This window comes from Oncorhynchus gorbuscha, linkage group LG03 (genome assembly GCF_021184085.1).
Source record: "Oncorhynchus gorbuscha isolate QuinsamMale2020 ecotype Even-year linkage group LG03, OgorEven_v1.0, whole genome shotgun sequence".
Taxonomy (NCBI): Eukaryota; Metazoa; Chordata; class Actinopteri; order Salmoniformes; family Salmonidae; genus Oncorhynchus; species Oncorhynchus gorbuscha.
In genome coordinates, this window is record NC_060175.1 from 106,071,148 (window position 1) to 106,091,492 (window position 20,345).

The 20,345-nt window shown below is 48.2% G+C and overlaps 1 protein-coding gene across 1 annotated transcript in view; it reads left to right on the forward strand.

Moving 5' to 3' along the window:
* The window catches only part of plxnb3 (plexin B3), a 224,437-nt gene that overhangs the window by 106,425 nt on the left and 97,667 nt on the right, over positions 1–20,345 (forward strand). The window contains exons 14-15 of the mRNA XM_046333429.1: positions 9,600–9,772; positions 15,561–15,712. Coding sequence (XP_046189385.1) covers positions 9,600–9,772; positions 15,561–15,712 — 325 coding nt within the window. The remainder of the gene's footprint in view (positions 1–9,599; positions 9,773–15,560; positions 15,713–20,345) is intronic.

The following is a 20,345-nucleotide window of genomic DNA, read 5'->3' on the forward strand; positions in this document are numbered from 1 at the left end:
GGGCTAAGGTTAGGGGCTAAGGTTAGGGTTAGGGGCTAAGGTTAGGGTTAGGCGCTAAGGTTAGGGGTTAAGGTTAGGGGCTAAGATTACATTACATTTACATGATTAGGGGCTAAGGTTAGGGGTTAGGAGTTAAGGTTAGGAGTTAAGGTTAGGGGTTAGGAGTTAAGGTTAGGGTTAAGGTAGGGGGTAAGGTTGTGCGTTAAGGTAGGGGTTAAGGTAGGGGTTAAGGTTGTGGGTTAAGGTAGGGGTTAAGGTAGGGGTTAAGGTAGGGGTTAAGGTAGGGGTTAAGGTTGTGGGTTAAGGTAGGGGTTAAGGTTAGGGTTAAGGTTGTGGGTTAAGGTAGGGGTTAGGGGTTAAGGTAGGGGTTAAGGTTAGGGTTAAGGTTGTGGGTTAAGGTAGGGGTTAGGGGTTAAGGTTGTGCGTTAAGGTAGGGGTTAGGGGTTAAGGTTGTGTGTTAAGGTAGGGGTTAAGGTAGGGGTTAAGGTTGTGGGTTAAGGTAGGGGTTAAGGTAGGGGTTAAGGTAGGGGTTAAGGTTGTGTGTTAAGGTAGGGGTTAAGGTAGGGGTTAAGGTAGGGGTTAGGGGTTAAGGTAGGGGTTAAGGTTAGGGTTAAGGTTGTGGGTTAAGGTAGGGGTTAAGGTAGGGGTTAGGGGTTAAGGCTGTGTGTTAAGGTAGGGGTTAAGGTAGGGGTTAAGGTAGGGGTTAAGGTTGTGGGTTAAGGTAGGGGTTAAGGTAGGGGTTAAGGTAGGGGTTAAGGTTGTGTGTTAAGGTAGGGGTTAAGGTAGGGGTTAAGGTAGGGGTTAAGGTTGTGGGTTAAGGTAGGGGTTAGGGGTTAAGGTAGGGGTTAAGGTTGTGTGTTAAGGTAGGGGTTAAGGTAGGGGTTAAGGTAGGGGTTAAGGTAGGGGTTAAGGTTGTGGGTTAAGGTAGGGGTTAGGGGTTAAGGTAGGGGTTAAGGTTGTGCGTTAAGGTAGGGGTTAGGGGTTAAGGTTGTGTGTTAAGGTAGGGGTTAAGGTAGGGGTTAAGGTTGTGTGTTAAGGTAGGGGTTAAGGTAGGGGTTAAGGTAGGGGTTAAGGTAGGGGTTAAGGTAGGGGTTAAGGTTGTGGGTTAAGGTTGTGGGTTAAGGTAGGGGTTAAGGTTGTGGGTTAAGGTTAGGGTTAAGGTTGTGGGTTAAGGTAGGGGTTAGGGGTTAAGGTAGGGGTTAAGGTTAGGGTTAAGGTTGTGGGTTGGGTTAGGGGTTAAGGTAGGGGTTAAGGTTAGGGTTAAGGTTGTGGGTTAAGGTAGGGGTTAGGGGTTAAGGTTGTGTGTTAAGGTAGGGGTTAGGGGTTAAGGTTGTGGGTTAAGGTAGGGGTTAGGGGTTAAGGTAGGGGTTATATGTACAGCTATATGATCAGTTGTGTTGTCCCACAGTGCAGCTATATGACCAGTTGTGTTGTCCCACAGTGCAGCTATATGACCAGTTGTGTTGTGTTGTCCCACAGTGCAGCTATATGACCAGTTGTGTTGTCCACAGTGCAGCTATATGACCAGTTGTGTTGTGTTGTCCACAGTGCAGCTATATGACCAGTTGTGTTGTGTTGTCCCACAGTGCAGCTATATGACCAGTTGTGTTGTCCCACAGTGCAGCTATATGACCAGTTGTGTTGTCCCACAGTGCAGCTATATGACCAGTTGTGTTGTCCACAGTGCAGCTATATGACCAGTTGTGTTGTCCACAGTGCAGCTATATGACCAGTTGTGTTGTCCCACAGTGCAGCTATATGACCAGTTGTGTTGTCCACAGTGCAGCTATATGACCAGTTGTGTTGTCCCACAGTGCAGCTATATGACCAGTTGTGTTGTCCACAGTGCAGCTATATGACCAGTTGTGTTGTCCCACAGTGCAGCTATATGACCAGTTGTGTTGTCCACAGTGCAGCTATATGACCAGTTGTGTTGTCCACAGTGCAGCTATATGACCAGTTGTGTTGTCCACAGTGCAGCTATATGACCAGTTGTGTTGTCCACAGTGCAGCTATATGACCAGTTGTGTTGTGTTGTCCCACAGTGCAGCTATATGACCAGTTGTGTTGTCCACAGTGCAGCTATATGACCAGTTGTGTTGTCCACAGTGCAGCTATATGACCAGTTGTGTTGTGTTGTCCCACAGTGCAGCTATATGACCAGTTGTGTTGTGTTGTCCACAGTGCAGCTATATGACCAGTTGTGTTGTGTTGTCCCACAGTGCAGCTATATGACCAGTTGTGTTGTCCACAGTGCAGCTATATGACCAGTTGTGTTGTCCACAGTGCAGCTATATGACCAGTTGTGTTGTCCACAGTGCAGCTATATGACCAGTTGTGTTGTCCACAGTGCAGCTATATGACCAGTTGTGTTGTCCACAGTGCAGCTATATGACCAGTTGTGTTGTCCACAGTGCAGCTATATGACCAGTTGTGTTGTGTTGTCCCACAGTGCAGCTATATGACCAGTTATGTTGTCCACAGTGCAGCTATATGACCAGTTGTGTTGTCTCACAGTGCAGCTATATGACCAGTTGTGTTGTCCCACAGTGCAGCTATATGACCAGTTGTGTTGTCCCACAGTGCAGCTATATGACCAGTTGTGTTGTCTCACAGTGCAGCTATATGACCAGTTGTGTTGTCTCACAGTGCAGCTATATGACCAGTTGTGTTGTGTTGTCCCACAGTGCAGCTATATGACCAGTTGTGTTGTCCACAGTGCAGCTATATGACCAGTTATGTTGTCCACAGTGCAGCTATATGACCAGTTGTGTTGTGTTGTCCACGGTGCAGCTATATGACCAGTTGTGTTGTCCCACAGTGCAGCTATATGACCAGTTGTGTTGTCCCACAGTGCAGCTATATGACCAGTTGTGTTGTCCCACAGTGCAGCTATATGACCAGTTGTGTTGTCTCACAGTGCAGCTATATGACCAGTTGTGTTGTCTCACAGTGCAGCTATATGACCAGTTGTGTTGTCCCACAGTGCAGCTATATGACCAGTTGTGTTGTGTTGTCCACAGTGCAGCTATATGACCAGTTGTGTTGTCCACAGTGCAGCTATATGACCAGTTGTGTTGTCCCACAGTGCAGCTATATGACCAGTTGTGTTGTGTTGTCCCACAGTGCAGCTATATGACCAGTTGTGTTGTGTTGTCCCACAGTGCAGCTATATGACCAGTTGTGTTGTCCACAGTGCAGCTATATGACCAGTTGTGTTGTGTTGTCCACAGTGCAGCTATATGACCAGTTGTGTTGTCCCACAGTGCAGCTATATAACCAGTTGTGTTGTGTTGTCTCACAGTGCAGCTATATGACCAGTTGTGTTGTCCACAGTGCAGCTATATGACCAGTTGTGTTGTCCACAGTGCAGCTATATGACCAGTTGTGTTGTGTTGTCTCACAGTGCAGCTATATGACCAGTTGTGTTGTGTTGTCTCACAGTGCAGCTATATGACCAGTTGTGTTGTGTTGTCTCACAGTGCAGCTATATAACCAGTTGTGTTGTGTTGTCTCACAGTGCAGCTATATGACCAGTTGTGTTGTCCACAGTGCAGCTATATGACCAGTTGTGTTGTCCACAGTGCAGCTATATGACCAGTTATGTTGTCCACAGTGCAGCTATATGACCAGTTGTGTTGTCTCACAGTGCAGCTATATGACCAGTTGTGTTGTCCCACAGTGCAGCTATATGACCAGTTGTGTTGTCCCACAGTGCAGCTATATGACCAGTTGTGTTGTCTCACAGTGCAGCTATATGACCAGTTGTGTTGTCTCACAGTGCAGCTATATGACCAGTTGTGTTGTGTTGTCCCACAGTGCAGCTATATGACCAGTTGTGTTGTCCACAGTGCAGCTATATGACCAGTTATGTTGTCCACAGTGCAGCTATATGACCAGTTGTGTTGTGTTGTCCACGGTGCAGCTATATGACCAGTTGTGTTGTCCCACAGTGCAGCTATATGACCAGTTGTGTTGTCCCACAGTGCAGCTATATGACCAGTTGTGTTGTCCCACAGTGCAGCTATATGACCAGTTGTGTTGTCTCACAGTGCAGCTATATGACCAGTTGTGTTGTCTCACAGTGCAGCTATATGACCAGTTGTGTTTGTCCCACAGTGCAGCTATATGACCAGTTGTGTTGTCCACAGTGCAGCTATATGACCAGTTGTGTTGTCCACAGTGCAGCTATATGACCAGTTGTGTTGTCCCACAGTGCAGCTATATGACCAGTTGTGTTGTGTTGTCCCACAGTGCAGCTATATGACCAGTTGTGTTGTCCACAGTGCAGCTATATGACCAGTTGTGTTGTCCACAGTGCAGCTATATGACCAGTTGTGTTGTGTTGTCCCACAGTGCAGCTATATGACCAGTTGTGTTGTGTTGTCCACAGTGCAGCTATATGACCAGTTGTGTTGTGTTGTCCCACAGTGCAGCTATATGACCAGTTGTGTTGTCCACAGTGCAGCTATATGACCAGTTGTGTTGTCCACAGTGCAGCTATATGACCAGTTGTGTTGTCCACAGTGCAGCTATATGACCAGTTGTGTTGTCCACAGTGCAGCTATATGACCAGTTGTGTGTCACAGTGCAGCTATATGACCAGTTGTGTTGTCCACAGTGCAGCTATATGACCAGTTGTGTTGTCCCACAGTGCAGCTATATGACCAGTTGTGTTGTCCACAGTGCAGCTATATGACCAGTTGTGTTGTCCACAGTGCAGCTATATGACCAGTTGTGTTGTCCCACAGTGCAGCTATATGACCAGTTGTGTTGTCCCACAGTGCAGCTATATGACCAGTTGTGTTGTCTCACAGTGCAGCTAATGACCAGTTTATTTGTTGTCCCACAGTGCAGCTATATGACCAGTTGTGTTGTCCACAGTGCAGCTAATGACCAGTTGTGTTGTCCAAACAGTGCAAGCTATATGACCAGTTGGTTGTGTTGTCCCACAGTGCAGCTATATGACCAGTTGTGTTGTCCAAAGTGCAGCTAATGACCAGTTAAGTTGTCCACAGTGCAGCTATATGACCAGTTGTGTTGTGTTGTCCCACAGTGCAGCTATATGACCAGTTGTGTTGTCCCACAGTGCAGCTATATGACCAGTTGTGTTGTCCCACAGTGCAGCTATATGACCAGTTGTGTTGTTCACAGTGCAGCTATATGACCAGTTGTGTTGTCTCACAGTGCAGCTATATGACCAGTTGTGTTGTCCCACAGTGCAGCTATATGACCAGTTGTGTTGTGTTGTCCACAGTGCAGCTATATGACCAGTTGTGTTGTCCACAGTCAGATGGACTGTTGTGTTGTCCCACAGTGCAGCTATATGACCAGTTGTGTTGTGTTGTCCCCAGTGCAGCTATATGACCAGTTGTGTTGTGTTGTCCCACAGTGCAGCTATATGACCAGTTGTGTTGTCCACAGTGCAGCTATATGACCAGTTGTGTTGTGTTGTCCCACAGTGCAGCTATATGACCAGTTGTGTTGTCCACAGTGCAGCTATATGACCAGTTGTGTTGTCCAAAGTGCAGCTAAATGACCAGCATGTGTTGTCTCACAGTGCAGCTAGAACCAGTTGTGAAACTGTCCACAGTGCAGCTATATGACCAGTTGGTGGATGACCAGTTGTGTTGTCTCACAGTGCAGCTATATGACCAGTTGTGTTGTCCACAGTGCAGCTATATGACCAGTTGTGTTGTCCCACAGTGCAGCTATATGACCAGTTGTGTTGTCTCACAGTGCAGCTATATGACCAGTTGTGTTGTCCCACAGTGCAGCTATATGACCAGTTGTGTTGTGTTGTCCCACAGTGCAGCTATATGACCAGTTGTGTTGTGTTGGCCAGCAGTGGACCAGGGGTGTTGTCCACAGTGAGCTATATGACCAGTTGTGTTGTGTTGTCCTGGGCAGCTATGACCAGTTGTGTTGGTTGTCTCACAGTGCAGCTAGAGAAAGAAAGTTGTGTTGGTTGAGAGTGCAGCTATATAACCAGTTAGATTGTCCACAGTGCAGCTATATGACCAGTTGTGAGAAGTTGTCCCACAGATAAACTATATGACCAGTTGTGTTGTCCCACAGTAAACAGCTATATGACCAGTTGTGTTGTACAGTGCAGCTATATGACCAGTTGTGTTGTCTCACAGTGCAGCTATATGACCAGTTGTGTTGTCTCACAGTGCAGCTATATGACCAGTTGTGTTGTCCCACAGTGCAGCTATATGACCAGTTGTGTTGTGTTGTCCACAGTGCAGCTATATGACCAGTTGCTATATGACCAGTTGTGTTGTCCCACAGTGCAGCTATATGACCAGTTGTGTTGTGTTGTCCCACAGTGCAGCTATATGACCAGTTGTGTTGTGTTGTCCCACAGTGCAGCTATATGACCAGTTGTGTTGTCCACAGTGCAGCTATATGACCAGTTGTGTTGTGTTGTCCACAGTGCAGCTATATGACCAGTTGTGTTGTCCCACAGTGCAGCTATATAACCAGTTGTGTTGTGTTGTCTCACAGTGCAGCTATATGACCAGTTGTGTTGTCCACAGTGCAGCTATATGACCAGTTGTGTTGTCCACAGTGCAGCTATATGACCAGTTGTGTTGTGTTGTCTCACAGTGCAGCTATATGACCAGTTGTGTTGTGTTGTCCCACAGTGCAGCTATATGACCAGTTGTGTTGTCCCACAGTGCAGCTATATGACCAGTTGTGTTGTCCCACAGTGCAGCTATATGACCAGTTGTGTTGTCCACAGTGCAGCTATATGACCAGTTGTGTTGTCCCACAGTGCAGCTATATGACCAGTTGTGTTGTCTCACAGTGCAGCTATATGACCAGTTGTGTTGTCCCACAGTGCAGCTATATGACCAGTTGTGTTGTCCCACAGTGCAGCTATATGACCAGTTGTGTTGTGTTGTCTCACAGTGCAGCTATATGACCAGTTGTGTTGTGTTGTCCACAGTGCAGCTATATGACCAGTTGTGTTGTGTTGTCCCACAGTGCAGCTATATGACCAGTTGTGTTGTGTTGTCCCACAGTGCAGCTATATGACCAGTTGTGTTGTCCCACAGTGCAGCTATATGACCAGTTGTGTTGTGTTGTCCCACAGTGCAGCTATATGACCAGTTGTGTTGTGTTGTCTCACAGTGCAGCTATATGACCAGTTGTGTTGTCCACAGTGCAGCTATATGACCAGTTGTGTTGTCCACAGTGCAGCTATATGACCAGTTGTGTTGTCCCACAGTGCAGCTATATGACCAGTTGTGTTGTCCACAGTGCAGCTATATGACCAGTTGTGTTGTCCCACAGTGCAGCTATATGACCAGTTGTGTTGTGTTGTCCACAGTGCAGCTATATGACCAGTTGTGTTGTCCACAGTGCAGCTATATGACCAGTTGTGTTGTCCACAGTGCAGCTATATGACCAGTTGTGTTGTCCACAGTGCAGCTATATGACCAGTTGTGTTGTGTTGTCCCACAGTGCAGCTATATGACCAGTTGTGTTGTCCACAGTGCAGCTATATGACCAGTTGTGTTGTCCACAGTGCAGCTATATGACCAGTCCACAGTGCAGCTATATGACCAGTTGTGTTGTCCACAGTGCAGCTATATGACCAGTTGTGTTGTCCACAGTGCAGCTATATGACCAGTTGTGTTGTCCACAGTGCAGCTATATGACCAGTTGTGTTGTGTTGTCCCACAGTGCAGCTATATGACCAGTTATGTTGTCCACAGTGCAGCTATATGACCAGTTGTGTTGTCTCACAGTGCAGCTATATGACCAGTTGTGTTGTCCCACAGTGCAGCTATATGACCAGTTGTGTTGTCCCACAGTGCAGCTATATGACCAGTTGTGTTGTCTCACAGTGCAGCTATATGACCAGTTGTGTTGTGTTGTCCCACAGTGCAGCTATATGACCAGTTGTGTTGTCCACAGTGCAGCTATATGACCAGTTGTGTTGTCTCACAGTGCAGCTATATGACCAGTTGTGTTGTGTTGTCCCACAGTGCAGCTATATGACCAGTTGTGTTGTCCACAGTGCAGCTATATGACCAGTTATGTTGTCCACAGTGCAGCTATATGACCAGTTGTGTTGTGTTGTCCACAGTGCAGCTATATGACCAGTTGTGTTGTCCCACAGTGCAGCTATATGACCAGTTGTGTTGTCCCACAGTGCAGCTATATGACCAGTTGTGTTGTCTCACAGTGCAGCTATATGACCAGTTGTGTTGTCTCACAGTGCAGCTATATGACCAGTTGTGTTGTCCCACAGTGCAGCTATATGACCAGTTGTGTTGTGTTGTCCACAGTGCAGCTATATGACCAGTTGTGTTGTCCACAGTGCAGCTATATGACCAGTTGTGTTGTCCCACAGTGCAGCTATATGACCAGTTGTGTTGTGTTGTCCCACAGTGCAGCTATATGACCAGTTGTGTTGTGTTGTCCCACAGTGCAGCTATATGACCAGTTGTGTTGTCCACAGTGCAGCTATATGACCAGTTGTGTTGTGTTGTCCACAGTGCAGCTATATGACCAGTTGTGTTGTCCACAGTGCAGCTATATGACCAGTTGTGTTGTCCACAGTGCAGCTATATGACCAGTTGTGTTGTGTTGTCTCACAGTGCAGCTATATGACCAGTTGTGTTGTCCACAGTGCAGCTATATGACCAGTTGTGTTGTCCCACAGTGCAGCTATATGACCAGTTGTGTTGTCTCACAGTGCAGCTATATGACCAGTTGTGTTGTCCACAGTGCAGCTATATGACCAGTTGTGTTGTCCCACAGTGCAGCTATATGACCAGTTGTGTTGTCTCACAGTGCAGCTATATGACCAGTTGTGTTGTCCCACAGTGCAGCTATATGACCAGTTGTGTTGTGTTGTCCCACAGTGCAGCTATATGACCAGTTGTGTTGTGTTGTCTCACAGTGCAGCTATATGACCAGTTGTGTTGTGTTGTCCACAGTGCAGCTATATGACCAGTTGTGTTGTGTTGTCCCACAGTGCAGCTATATGACCAGTTGTGTTGTGTTGTCTCACAGTGCAGCTATATGACCAGTTGTGTTGTGTTGTCCCACAGTGCAGCTATATAACCAGTTGTGTTGTGTTGTCCACAGTGCAGCTATATGACCAGTTGTGTTGTGTTGTCCCACAGTGCAGCTATATGACCAGTTGTGTTGTCCCACAGTGCAGCTATATGACCAGTTGTGTTGTGTTGTGTTGTCCCACAGTGCAGCTATATGACCAGTTGTGTTGTCCCACAGTGCAGCTATATGACCAGTTGTGTTGTCCCACAGTGCAGCTATATGACCAGTTGTGTTGTGTTGTCCACAGTGCAGCTATATGACCAGTTGTGTTGTGTTGTCCACAGTGCAGCTATATGACCAGTTGTGTTGTCCACAGTGCAGCTATATGACCAGTTGTGTTGTCTCACAGTGCAGCTATATGACCAGTTGTGTTGTGTTGTCCACAGTGCAGCTATATGACCAGTTGTGTTGTCCACAGTGCAGCTATATGACCAGTTGTGTTGTGTTGTCCCACAGTGCAGCTATATGACCAGTTGTGTTGTCCACAGTGCAGCTATATGACCAGTTGTGTTGTCCCACAGTGCAGCTGTATGACTGTTCAGTGGGCCAGTCTGACTGTAGCCAGTGCAGAGCGGTGTCTTCAGATTACGGCTGTGTCTGGTGTGGAGGAGAGTCACCTGGCTGTGTCTACCACCTGTCCTGTACCAGCTCACCTGGGCCAGAAGACGCCTGCCCTCCGCCTCACATTATACAGGTAGGTTACATACATACCAGCTCACCTGGGCCAGAAGACGCCTGCCCTCCGCCTCACATTATACAGGTAGGTTACATACATACCAGCTCACCTGGGCCAGAAGACGCCTGCCCTCCGCCTCACATTATACAGGTAGGTTACATACATACCAGCTCACCTGGGCCAGAATACGCCTGCCTGTACTGGAACCAAATGCATTCTAGAAATGTACTGGAACCAAATGCATTCTAGAAATGTACTGGACTCATACATGTATGCATTGGGTGTGTAACGATGCTCAGAATGACAGACCAGGCCGGCCCGTCCATTAGGCAGGATCACTAGGGTGGCCTGCCCGTCCATTAGACAGGATCACTAGAGTGGCTGGCCAGTCCATTAGACAGGATCACTAGGGTGGCTGGCCAGTCCATTAGGCAGGATCACTAGGGTGGCTGGCCAGTCCATTAGGCAGGATCACTAGGGTGGCAGGGCCGTCCATTAGGCAGGATCACTAGGGTGGCTGGCCAGTCCATTAGGCAGGATCACTAGGGTGGCCTGCCCGTCCATTAGGCAGGATCACTAGGGTGGCCGGCCAATTCATTAGGCAGGATCACTAGGGTGGCCGGCCAGTCCATTAGGCAGGATCACTAGGGTGGCTGGCCAGTCCATTAGGCAGGATCACTAGAGTGGCTGGCCAGTCCATTAGGCAGGATCACTAGGGTGGCAGGGCCGTCCATTAGGCAGGGTTACTAGAGTCCATTAGGCAGGGTTACAAGAGTGGCTGGCCAGTCCATTAGGCAGGATCACTAGGGTGGCAGGGCCGTCCATTAGGCAGGGTTACTAGAGTCCATTAGGCAGGATCACTAGAGTGGCTGGCCAGTCCATTAGGCAGGATCACTAGGGTGGCCGGCCCGTCCATTAGGCAGGATCACTAGAGTGGCTGGCCAGTCCATTAGGCAGGATCACTAGGGTGGCAGGGCCGTCCATTAGGCAGGATCACTAGGGTGGCAGGGCCGTCCATTAGGCAGGGTTACTAGAGTCCATTAGGCAGGATCACTAGAGTCCATTAGGCAGGGTTACTAGGGTGGCTGGCCAGTCCATAAGGCAGGATCACTAGGGTGGCCGGCCCGTCCATTAGGTCTATCGGATTTGTTAATGTGACCAGGATGTGTTAATATGACCAGGATGTGTTAATGCGACCAGGATGTGTTAATGTGACCAGGATGTGACTATAGGATGTGTTAAATCAAATAAAATCAAATCAAATCAAATTTTATTTGTCACATACACATGGTTAGCAGATGTTAATGCGAGTGTAGCGAAATGCTTGTGCTTCTAGTTCCGACAATGCAGTGATAACCAACAAGTAATCTAACTAACAATTCCAAAACTACTGTCTTATACACAGTGTAAGGGGATAAGGAACATGTACATAAGGATATATGAATGAGTGATGGTACAGAGCAGCATACAGTAGATGGTATCGAGTACAGTATATACATATGAGATGAGTGTGTAGACAAAGTAAACAAAGTGGCATAGTTAAAGTGGCTAGTGATACATGTGTTACATAAGGATGCAGTCGATGTTGTAGAGTACAGTATATACATATGCATATGAGATGAATAATGTAGGGTAAGTAACATTATATAAGGTAGCATTGTTTAAAGTGGCTAGTGATATATTTACATCATTTCCATCAATTCCCATTATTAAAATGGCTGGAGTTGGGTCAGTGTCAATGACAGTGTGTTGGCAGCAGCCACTCAATGTTAGTGGTGGCTATTTAACAGTCTGATGGCCTTGAGATAGAAGCTGTTTTTCAGTCTCTCGGTCCCAGCTTTGATGCACCTGTACTGACCTCGCCTTCTGGATGATAGCGGGGTGAACAGGCAGTGGTTCGGGTGGTTGATGTCCTTGATGATATTTATGGCCTTCCTGTAACAACGGGTGGTGTAGGTGTCCTGGAGGGCAGGTAGTTTGCCCCGGTGATGCGTTGTGCAGTCCTCACTACCCTCTGGAGAGCCTTACGGTTGAGGGCGGAGCAGTTGCCGTACCAGGCGGTGATACAGCCCGCCAGGATGCTCTCAATTGTGCATCTGTAGAAGTTTGTGAGTGCTTTTGGTGACAAGCCGAATTTCTTCAGCCTCCTGAGGTTGAATAGGCGCTGCTGCGCCTTCTTCACGACGCTGTCAGTGTGAGTGGACCAATTCAGTTTGTCTGTGATGTGTATGCCGAGGAACTTAAAACTAGCTACCCTCTCCACTACTGTTCCATCGATGTGGATAGGGGGGTGTTCCCTCTGCTGTTTCCTGAAGTCCACAATCATCTCCTTAGTTTTGTTGACGTTGAGTGTGAGGTTATTTTCCTGACACCACACTCCAAGGGCCCTCACCTCCTCCCTGTAGGCCGTCTCGTCGTTGTTGGTAATCAAGCCTACCACTGTTGTGTCGTCCGCAAACTTGATGATTGAGTTGGAGGCGTGCGTGGCCACACTTGTGGGTGAACAGGGAGTACAGGAGAGGGCTCAGAACGCACCCTTGTGGGGCCCCCGTGTTGAGGATCAGCGGGGAGGAGATGTTGTTGCCTACCCTCACCACCTGGGGGCGGCCCGTCAGGAAGTCCAGTACCCAGTTGCACAGGGCGGGGTCGAGATCCAGGGTCTCGAGCTTGATGACGAGCTTGGAGGGTACTATGGTGTTGAATGCCGAGCTGTAGTCGATGAACAGCATTCTCACATAGGTATTCCTCTTGTCCAGGTGGGTTAGGGCAGTGTGCAGTGTGGTTGAGATTGCATCGTCTGTGGACCTATTTGGGCGGTAAGCAAATTGGAGTGGGTCTAGGGTGTCAGGTAGGGTGGAGGTGATATGGTCCTTGACTAGTCTCTCAAAGCACTTCATGATGACGGAAGTGAGTGCTACGGGCGGTAGTCGTTTAGCTCAGTTACCTTAGCTTTCTTGGGAACAGGAACAATGGTGGCCCTCTTGAAGCATGTGGGAACAGCAGACTGGTATAGGGATTGATTGAATATGTCCGTAAACACACCGGCCAGCTGGTCTGCGCATGCTCGGAGGGCGCGGCTGGGGATGCCGTCTGGGCCTGCAGCCTTGCGAGGGTTAACACGTTTAAATGTCTTACTCACCTCGGCTGCAGTGAAGGAGAGACTGCATGTTTCCGTTGCAGGCCGTGTCAGTGGCACTGTATTGTCCTCAAAGCGGGCAAAAAAGTTATTTAGTCTGCCTGGGAGCAAGACATCCTGGTCCGTGACTGGGCTGGATTTCATCTTGTAGTCCGTGATTGACTGTAGACCCTGCCACATGCCTCTTGTGTCTGAGCCATTGAATTGAGATTCCACTTTGTCTCTGTACTGACGCTTAGCTTGTTTGATAGCCTTACGGAGGGAATAGCTGCACTGTTTGTATTCAGTCATGTTGCCAGACACCTTGCCCTGATTTAAAAGCAGTGGTTCGCGCTTTCAGTTTCACGCGAATGCTGCCATCAATCCACGGTTTCTGGTTAGGGAATGTTTTTATCGTTGCTATGGGAACGACATCTTCGACGCACGTTCTAATGAACTCGCACACCGAATCAGCGTATTCGTCAATATTCCCATCTGACGCAATATGAAACATGTCCCAGTCCACGTGATGGAAGCAGTCTTGGAGTGTGGAGTCAGCTTGGTCTGACCAGCGTTGGACAGACCTCAGCGTGGGAGCCTCTTGTTTTAATTTCTGTCTGTAGGCAGGGATCAGCAAAATGGAGTCGTGGTCAGCTTTTCCGAAAGGGGGGCGGGGCAGGGCCTTATATGCGTCGCGGAAGTTAGAGTAACAATGATCCAAGGTTTTACCACCCCTGGTTGCGCAATCGATATGCTGATAAAATTTAGGGAGTCTTGTTTTCAGATTGGCTTTGTTAAAATCCCCAGCTACAATGAATGCAGCCTCCGGATAAATGTTTTCCAGTTTGCAAAGAGTTAAATAAAGTTCGTTCAGAGCCATCGATGTGTCTGCTTGGGGGGGATATATACGGCTGTGATTATAATCGAAGAGAATTCTCTTGGAAGATAATGCGGTCTACATTTGATTGTGAGGAATTCTAAATCAGGTGAACAGAAGGATTTGAGTTCCTGTATGTTTTCTTAATCACACCATGTCCCGTTAGTCATGAGGCATACGCCCCCGCCACTCTTCTTACCAGAGAGATGTTTGTTTCTGTCGGCGCGATGCGTGGAGAAACCCGTTGGCTGCACCGCCCTGGATAGCGTTTTCCCAGTAAGCCATGTCTCCGTAAAGCAGAGAACGTTGCAGTCTCTGATGTCCCTCTGGAATGCCACCCTTGCTCGGATTTCATCAACCTTGTTGTCGAGAGACTGGACATTGGCAAGAAGAATACTGGGAAGTGGTGCGCGATGTGCCCTTTTCCGGAGTCTGACCAGAACACCGCCGCGTTTCCCTCTTTTTCGGAGTCGTTTCCTTGGGTCGCTGCATGCGATCCATTCCGTTGTCCTGTTTGTAAGGCAGAACACAGGATCCGCATCGCGGAAAACATATTCTTGGTCGTACTGATGGTGAGTTGACGCTGATCTTATATTCAGTAGTTCTTCTCGACTGTATGTAATGAAACCTAAGATGACCTGGGGTACTAATGTAAGAAATAACACGTAAAAAAACAAAAAACTGCATAGTTTCCTAGGAACGCGAAGCGAGGCGGCCATCTCAGTCGGCGCCGGAAGTGCCGGATGTGTTAATGTGACCAGGATGTGACTATAGGATGTGTTAATGTGACCAGGATGTGTTAATGTGACCAGGATGTGTTAATGTGACCAGGATGTGACTATAGGATGTGTTAATGTGACCAGGATGTGTTAATGTGACCAGGATGTGTTAATGTGACCAGGATGTGACTATAGGATGTGTTAATGTGACCAGGATGTGTTAATGTGACCAGGATGTGTTAATGTGACCAGGATGTGACTATAGGATGTGTTAATGTGACCAGGATGTGTTAATGTGACCAGGATGTGTTAATGTGACCAGGATGTGACTATAGGATGTGTTAATGTGACCAGGATGTGTTAATATGACCAGGATGTGTTAATGTGACCAGGATGTGTTAATGTGACCAGGATGTGTTAATATGACCAGGATGTGACTATAGGATGTGTTTAAACCCCTCTCTGTCCCTGTCAGATCCATTTAAACCCCTCTCTGTCCCTATCAGATCCATTTAAACCCCTCTCTGTCCCTATCAGATCCATTTAAACCCCTCTCTGTCCCTATCAGATCCATTTAAACCCCTCTCTGTCCCTATCAGATCCATTTAAACCCCTCTCTGTCCCTGTCAGATCCATTTAAACCCCTCTCTGTCCCTGTCAGATCCATTTAAACCCCTCTCTGTCCCTGTCCCTATCAGATGCATTTAAACCCCTCTCTGTCCCTGTCAGATCCATTTAAACCCCTCTCTGTCCCTGTCAGATCCATTTAAACCCCTCTCTGTCCCTATCAGATCCATTTAAACCCCTCTGTCCCTATCAGATCCATTTAAACCCCTCTGTCCCTATCAGATCCATTTAAACCCCTCTGTCCCTATCAGATCCATTTAAACCCCTCTCTGTCCCTATCAGATCCATTTAAACCCCTCTCTGTCTCTGTCAGATCCATTTAAACCCCTCTCTGTCCCTATCAGATCCATTTAAACCCCTCTCTGTCCCTGTCAGATCCATTTAAACCCCTCTCTGTCCCTATCAGAACCATTTAAACCCCTCTCTGTCTCTGTCAGATCCATTTAAACCCCTCTCTGTCCCTGTCAGATCGAGCCAGTGAGTGGTCCGGTGGAAGGGGGTGTGCTGGTGACCATCCATGGGTCTAACCTGGGGATGCACTACCAGGACATCCAGGGAGGAGTGACTGTAGCTGGGGTCAGCTGTCTGCCTCAGCCCCATGGATACCTCATCTCTACCAGGTAAATCACAGGATTGTCTAACGGTTCAGCTCTGAACACAGGGTGTCCGCAGTCAGTCTCTTTTGTGTTCGCACAGCAAAGACCTTGAAGTCATCACCGTAGGTTTTCCTTCCAACTCTAATCTAGTGCACCTGATTCTAATAATTAGCTGGTTGAAAAGCTGAATCTACAACTGTGATAGATACGAAAACCTACAGGATGGTAGCTCTCCAGGAACAGGGTTGGAGAGCTCTGGTCTAGATAGCCAATGTTAGCTAGCTATCTTGCTGCGGCTATTCTGCTATTGTTGTCGAAAGCCCCAGTTGGTACTAGCCAGATGACCACAGCTAGATAATTAGCTAGCAAGATGACAAAGAGACAATGTAATTCACTCTCCATAATCGTATACAGCCCATAGATATATTTTAGTTTATAAATGTTAGCTAAATGTTAGCTAAATAGTTAGCGTGATTAGCTAGCTTTTGTGTTACTTTGATTCTTCCTTTAATAGTTGTGAGCTTACACCGTGGGACTTGGAGGTAATTTGTGGTTTAGTACGGTACCCTGCTACACCACGTCATTGCTCCAGACCACCACAAGGGGGGGGTTAGAGCATTGATTATGCTTTTGGGTCCTACTCTGTCTCTAACTGACAATGATTGGGCGACATGAACCTAAATAGAAACTGATATTTGTGCACGACTGGCATCTTCATGCTTTCATTAATTACATTTACATTTAAGTCATTTAGCAGACGCTCTTATCCAGAGCGACTTACAAATTGGTGCATTCACCTTATGACATCCAGTGGAACAGTCACTTTACAATAGTGCATCTAAATCTTTTAAGGGGGGGGGGGGGGGGTGAGAAGGATTACTTTATCCTATCCTAGGTATTCCTTAAAGAAGTGGGGTTTCAGGTGTCTCCGGAAGGTGGTGATTGACTCCGCTGTCCTGGCGTCGTGAGGGAGTTTGTTTCACCATTGGGGAGCCAGAGCAGCGAACAGTTTTGACTGGGCTGAGCGGGAACTGTACTTCCTCAGTGGTAGGTAGGCGAGCAGGCCAGAGGTGGATGAACGCAGTGCCCTTATTTGGGTGTAGGGCCTGATCAGAGCCTGGAGGTACTGAGGTGCCGTTCCCCTCACAGCTCCGTAGGCAAGCACCATGGTCTTGTAGCGGATGCGAGCTTCAACTGGAAGCCAGTGGAGAGAGCGGAGGAGCGGGGTGACGTGAGAGAACTTGGGAAGGTTGAACACTAGACGGGCTGCGGCGTTCTGGATGAGTTGTAGGGGTTTAATGGCACAGGCAGGGAGCCCAGCCAACAGCGAGTTGCAGTAATCCAGACGGGAGATGACAAGTGCCTGGATTAGGACCTGCGCCGCTTCCTGTGTGAGGCAGGGTCGTACTCTGCGGATGTTGTAGAGCATGAACCTACAGGAACGGGCCACCGCCTTGATGTTAGTTGAGAACGACAGGGTGTTGTCCAGGATCACGCCAAGGTTCTTAGCGCTCTGGGAGGAGGACACAATGGAGTTGTCAACCGTGATGGCGAGATCATGGAACGGGCAGTCCTTCCCCGGGAGGAAGAGCAGCTCCGTCTTGCCGAAGTTCAGCTTGAGGTGGTGATCCGTCATCCACACTGATATGTCTGCCAGACATGCAGAGATGCGATTCGCCACCTGCTCATCAGAAGGGGGAAAGGAGAAGATTAATTGTGTGTCGTCTGCATAGCAATGATAGGAGAGACCATGTGAGGTTATGACAGAGCCAAGTGACTTGGTGTATAGCGAGAATAGGAGAGGGCCTAGAACAGAGCCCTGGGGACACCAGTGGTGAGAGCGCGTGGTGAGGAGACAGATTCTCGCCACGCCACCTGGTAGGAGCGACCTGTCAGGTAGGACGCAATCCAAGCATGGGCCGCGCCGGAGATGCCCAACTCGGAGAGGGTGGAGAGGAGGATCTGATGGTTCACAGTATCGAAGGCAGCCGATAGGTCTAGAAGGATGAGAGCAGAGGAGAGAGAGTTAGCTTTAGCGGTGCGGAGCGCCTCCGTGATACAGAGAAGAGCAGTCTCAGTTGAATGACTAGTCTTGAAACCTGACTGATTTGGATCAAGAAGGTCATTCTGAGAGAGATAGCGGGAGAGCTGACCAAGGACGGCACGTTCAAGAGTTTTGGAGAGAAAAGAAAGAAGGGATACTGGTCTGTAGTTGTTGACATCGGAGGGATCGAGTGTAGGTTTTTTCAGAAGGGGTGCAACTCTCGCTCTCTTGAAGACGGAAGGGACGTAGCCAGCGGTCAGGGATAAGTTGATGAGCGAGGTGAGGTAAGGGAGAAGGTCTCCGGAAATGGTCTGGAGAAGAGAGGAGGGGATAGGGTCGAGCGGGCAGGTTGTTGGGCGGCCGGCCGTCACAAGATGCGAGATTTCATCTGGAGAGAGAGGGAGAAAGAGGTCAGAGCACAGGGTAGGGCAGTGTGAGCAGAACCAGCGGTGTCGTTTGACTTAGCAAACGAGGATCGGATGTCGTCAACCTTCTTTTCAAAATGGTTGACGAGGGAAGTCATCTGCATGCCCGGAGCCCTGTTCTGTGAGCTCGCAATGAGTCGTCAAGCCACGGAGCGGGAGGGGAGGACCGAGCCGGCCTGGAAGATAGGGGACATAGAGAGTCAAAGGATGCTGAAAGGGAGGAGAGGAGGGTTGAGGAGGCAGAATCAGGAGATAGGTTGGAGAAGGTTTGAGCAGAGGGAAGAGATGATAGGATGGAAGAGGAGAGAGTAGCGGGGGAGAGAGAGCGAAGGTTGGGACGGCGCGATACCATCCGAGTAGGGGCAGTGTGGGAAGTGTTGGATGAGAGCGAGAGGGAAAAGGATACAAGGTAGTGGTCGGAGACTTGGAGGGGAGTTGCAATGAGGTTAGTGGAAGAACAGCATCTAGTAAAGATGAGGTCGAGCGTATTGCCTGCCTTGTGAGTAGGGGGGGAAGGTGAAAGGGTGAGGTCAAAAGAGGAGAGGAGTGGAAAGAAGGAGGCAGAGAGGAATGAGTCAAAGGTAGACGTGGGGAGGTTAAAGTCGCCCAGAACTGTGAGAGGTGAGCCGTCCTCAGGAAAGAAGCTTATCAAGGCATCAAGCTCATTGATGAACTCTCCGAGGGGACCTGGAGGGCGATAAATGATAAGGATGTTAAGCTTGAAAGGGCTGGTAACTGTGACAGCATGAATTTCAAAGGAGGCGATAGACAGATGGGTAAGGGGAGAAAGAGAGAATGACCACTTGGGAGAGATGAGGATCCCGGTGCCACCACCCCGCTGACCAGAAGCTCTCGGGGTGTGCGAGAACACGTGGGCGGACGAAGAGAGAGCAGTAGGAGTAGCAGTGTTATCTGTGGTGATCCATGTTTCTGTCAGTGCCAAGAAGTCGAGGGACTGGAGGGAGGCATAGGCTGAGATGAACTCTGCCTTGTTGGCCGCAGATCGGCAGTTCCAGAGGCTACCGGAGACCTGGAACTCCACGTGGGTCGTGCGCACTGGGACCACCAGATTAGGGTGGCCGCGGCCACGCGGTGTGGAGCGTTTGTATGGTCTGTGCAGAGAGGAGAGAACAGGGATAGACAGACACATAGTTGACAGGCTACAGAAGAGGCTACGCTAATGCAAGGAGATTGGAATGACAAGTGGACTACACGTCTCGAATGTTCAGAAAGTTAAGCTTACGTAGCAATAATCTTATTGACTAAAATGATTAAAATGATACAGTACTGCTGAAGTAGGCTAGCTGGCAGTGGCTGCGTTGTTGACTTTGTAGGCTAGCTGGCAGTGGCTGCGTTGTTGACACTACACTAATCAAGTCGTTCCGTTGAGTGTAATAGTTTCTACAGTGCTGCTATTTGGGGGCTAGCTGGCTAGCTAGCAGTGTTGATTACGTTGCGTTAAGAGAACGACAATAGCTGGCTAGCTAACCTAGAAAATCACTCTAGACTACACAATTATCTTTGATACACAGACGGCTATGTAGCTAGCTATGTAGCTAGCTACGATCAAACAAATCAAACCGTTGTGCTGTAATGAAATGAAATGAAAAATGTCATACTACTAGAGTAAAATAATGATAAAAAATAAATAAACAAATAAATAATGATAAACCAGGTGTGTGGGAAAACAAGACAAAACAAATGGAAAATGAAAGGTGACGTCGACCGCCGCCCGAACAAGGAGCGGAACCGACTTCGACAGAATTGATTTAAAGAGCCTGTTGAAGTTAGAAGCAATAGGATTTGAAGCAATAGCCTACCATGCTGTGGTCAACTATTTCAGCACCGTTTCGCTGCTCTGAGACAAGCATGGGGGGACTGGTCTTAATAAATCAATCAGATTTTTATTTTCACCCAATCTCCGTTTGGGTATTGGTTAGACTAGAATTAGAAAATTAGGGTGTAGAAATGTTGTGCTCTTAAGATGCCCTCTGGTGGTCAAACAAGAGCACTAACTTGCTAGCTTATAAATATAAAATGGCTGACAATTAAATAACGTGTCATGGAATGCTGCAGCAGCCCGCAAGGTGTGCAGTATGACAGAACAGGAAGACTGGACTGTAGGTAAAAATGTTGCATTGACTCTCGGCAGCTACAGGCAACTGCTTCCTGGAAACAAATCCATTTT